This window comes from Cryptomeria japonica, chromosome 2 (assembly GCF_030272615.1).
Source record: "Cryptomeria japonica chromosome 2, Sugi_1.0, whole genome shotgun sequence".
NCBI lineage: Eukaryota > Viridiplantae > Streptophyta > Pinopsida > Cupressales > Cupressaceae > Cryptomeria > Cryptomeria japonica.
In genome coordinates this window covers 131192404-131195518 of record NC_081406.1, presented here as the reverse complement: position 1 = coordinate 131195518, position 3115 = coordinate 131192404, and the positions used below count along the sequence as shown (strand labels likewise).

The following is a 3115-nucleotide window of genomic DNA, read 5'->3' as shown; positions in this document are numbered from 1 at the left end:
TATATTTACTCACTAGAAATATTGTTTCTCTTCAACCTTAAGCAACTTTTTATTTCATTATTAAACATTAATGTTAAACCACTGTACAACCTTATATATTCATATGGTAAAACCAACCACAACATACATCATACATCTGAACTTATAACAACTTGTCACATACTTACAAACTTATAATAGCTAATCACACTTAAGCTTATACATTTATATTAGCATAAAGCATCCAAAGTTATAATAACTAGTCATGCTTACACTTAGACGTCCACAACATAGTTGTGAAGTTATAATAACTAGTCATGCTTACACTTAGACATCCATAGTAACATAAGCCATCCACAACATTCTTACAAACCTATAATAACTAATCACGTTTAGACTTAAGAGTCCATAGTAGCATAAACCATCCACAACATACTTTGAACTTATAATAACTAGTCACGCTTAGACTTAGATGTCCATACTAGCATCTCCCCGAAAACAGGATGACAAGCAGCCTGCTTTCCTCCTGCTCCATCAGACAAATAATGGCAGATTGCTGTAGCGTTCCTTGTAACCTTTTCCTTATCCTGCACAACCTCCAACTGCAGATCAAATACCTCACTCCCGTTGATAGAATGACAATAACTCACTCCGTATGGAAACATTAAGCTGTGACACGTTACCGGCGGCTTACCCCCGATGATATTCTCCCTCTTACTCGCTTTCGTAACAGTCACCCGTTGACCGGATCCAACAACTGATGTGTCACTAAGCAAGTCCACGTCAGATCCGAAACGAGACACCACGAATTCCACCATGCCCTCAATGGAAGTGCTGCACCTCTTCACTTCTCCTTCTACCTCCCCTCTCCCCTCGCACATCTTCAATGTGTCCACCATGGTGCGGGACACATTCGACTCGCTGGGGATGTCCAACAAATTCAGAATTTGAGAAACGTTTGCAGAAGAAAAAGGCGGCATCATCTCTGCTAACTCGGTGGGCAAAAATGAGATCAAATATTAAGGAGGGCTAAGATCCGGCAATATCATTTCCCCCGACACCCGCAGCTCCGCCTTGTCGAAGAACACGTTCTCCTTGCCCTTCACACTATGATTCGAAAAAAGTGAATTAGCTTGAGTGCGAAAAACTGCATCTTCACGGCATATCAAACCGGCAGAGCGGCAGAATTGGTGGGCATCAAAAGAAGCAGCGTCCATCTTCTTCAGCCCCGCCGCAAAATTCTGCATCTGTGTTAGAGAAAGTGGGGACAGACGAGCCAGCAGGGTTTGGGGTATGGCCACCTCTGGAAGCTTCTCTCGCCACCGATCACGCTGCAACTCCGCAACGTTTCAGCTACCTCAGTCTCAAGGGTGCACATAGCCTGAGCAACCTTCTTCGATTCCTATATCTCCAATGGCGGTGCATCTGCTTTCCTCTGCAGATTAGCTCTTGTCTTTTTGAATAGTCTAGAGTCTTCCTTTGTGTTCTTGTGTTTGTCTACTTCCAAGTCTACAAATAGAGTCCCCTGCTAGATTTTTTCAATCTTTTCCACTATAATGCTCAAAGTGGAAGCAGTTTGTTTTACTACTTTGTGGCTATATTCCACAATTTTGTTCATAGTGCCCCTGATCTTCTCCATCTCCCCTTCCACATGATTTATCTTGTTCTCATTTTATTTTATCATTTTCTTCATAAGCTCTATTGTCCTTTGGAGACATTCGGCTATCAAATACTTCTCCTCCTCAATCCATAGAACACCATCTTTCTTGGCATTGCCTTTAGTTTCCATATCATCTAGCTTACTGGAAATAACTCTATTCTTTATCCTTATCTCCTTAATCTCATGAAAAACCCATTTCGTCAACCGAAAATGATCAACTACCCCGTTTCTAGCAATAGCCAAAATATCATTTGGAAACTCTCTATCGGATTTAAAATAATGGTCTTCAGGGTTAAGATTACCAGGAACTCTTGGGCGATTCTCCCTAGTGGTAGTCGAGTGTGAAGAGTAGGAACCCTCTATAGTATTAGGGGCTTCAGGGTTATCATTCTTCTAAATAAGAGACTAGTTTTTTCTTAGAGGTGTCCTTCTCCCTTATCTTCACATTTTGAGGGGTGCCTTTGGGGTTTTTAATCGAAGCTTCTTTCTTACCCAAGGATTTGCTCTGTTTAGTGAAGATACTTTTTTAATATTATTTATTTTTATTTTTTAAAGAAATCAAAATGACTTTAACTGATTTACAAAAATATTGTGTTAAACTATCTTGAATTAAAATTACTTAAAAATTTTAGTTAAACAATTATTAGATTTTTAAAAATGAAACAACTTATTAAAATATTTAATTAAAAGTATCTTCGAAAATAAACATTTTGAATTGACTTGTTTAATAAGAAAGGAGGTAAAAATTGTAAAGAAATTTTAATGAACTGGGAACCAAAGAAAAAATTGTGGTGGAGTTCCTTTATTTCTATACCTGAGTCCCATCTCCTCTTATGTAAAGAGACTATTATTGGTTGAAACCTAAAAGATAATTATGATGGAGTTGTTCTTACTTCCAAAAAGAGTCTCTTCCATTTTTATAGTTTGTCTTTGTTGAAAGTTGACTTTGTTTCTAAAGAAAATTATGGATACATTGGTGGGGATGAGATGTTGCAAGCTCTTCAAATTAAGGGTAGTCTTTACATTAGTGACAGGTGGAAAGTAGGAACCCAACATTAGATTCATATTCTTCTTGAATCCATTACTTTTTCATTGTAGGAAAGAATCCCATTTTTCTAACATATGAATCATCGTGAAACCACTAGTCATGTCCTGAGAAAGAAGTTACTCATCCATGATATTGGAATATATTTGTTATTAGGAATCCTTTCAACGTTAAAAACTACTCAGAAATTAAGTTTAATAAAATAGGCAATGAAATCATGCTCATAGCCATGAATTCATACTCAATGGAGCACATATTGGCAAACAGTCTTTCACTGCATTCCTCGTTGGAGAAAGTGCAACATGCACATTATTGATGATTCCTCTTGACTTCCCAAATCCTTGAGTTCAACATACATCTGGTTCATCCTTAAGAATAATTGATAAAATTGCATATCCACTATGCCACTACCAAATATATCTATCATTATG

The 3115-nt window shown here is 37.6% G+C and overlaps 1 protein-coding gene across 1 annotated transcript; it reads right to left on the bottom strand.

The window, feature by feature from the left end:
• Nucleotides 1-431: 431 nt before the first annotated feature.
• Nucleotides 432-959, bottom strand: LOC131859477 (BURP domain-containing protein 16-like). The gene has a single exon (XM_059213262.1). The coding sequence runs from the start codon at nt 957-959 to the stop codon at nt 432-434; it is 528 nt and encodes a 175-aa protein (XP_059069245.1).
• Nucleotides 960-3115: the final 2156 nt, after the last annotated feature.

Coding starts and splice junctions, on each gene's coding strand:
- LOC131859477 (XM_059213262.1), bottom strand. CDS start 959: ATGCCGCCTTTTTCTTCTGCAAACGTTTCTCAAATTCTGAATTTGTTG.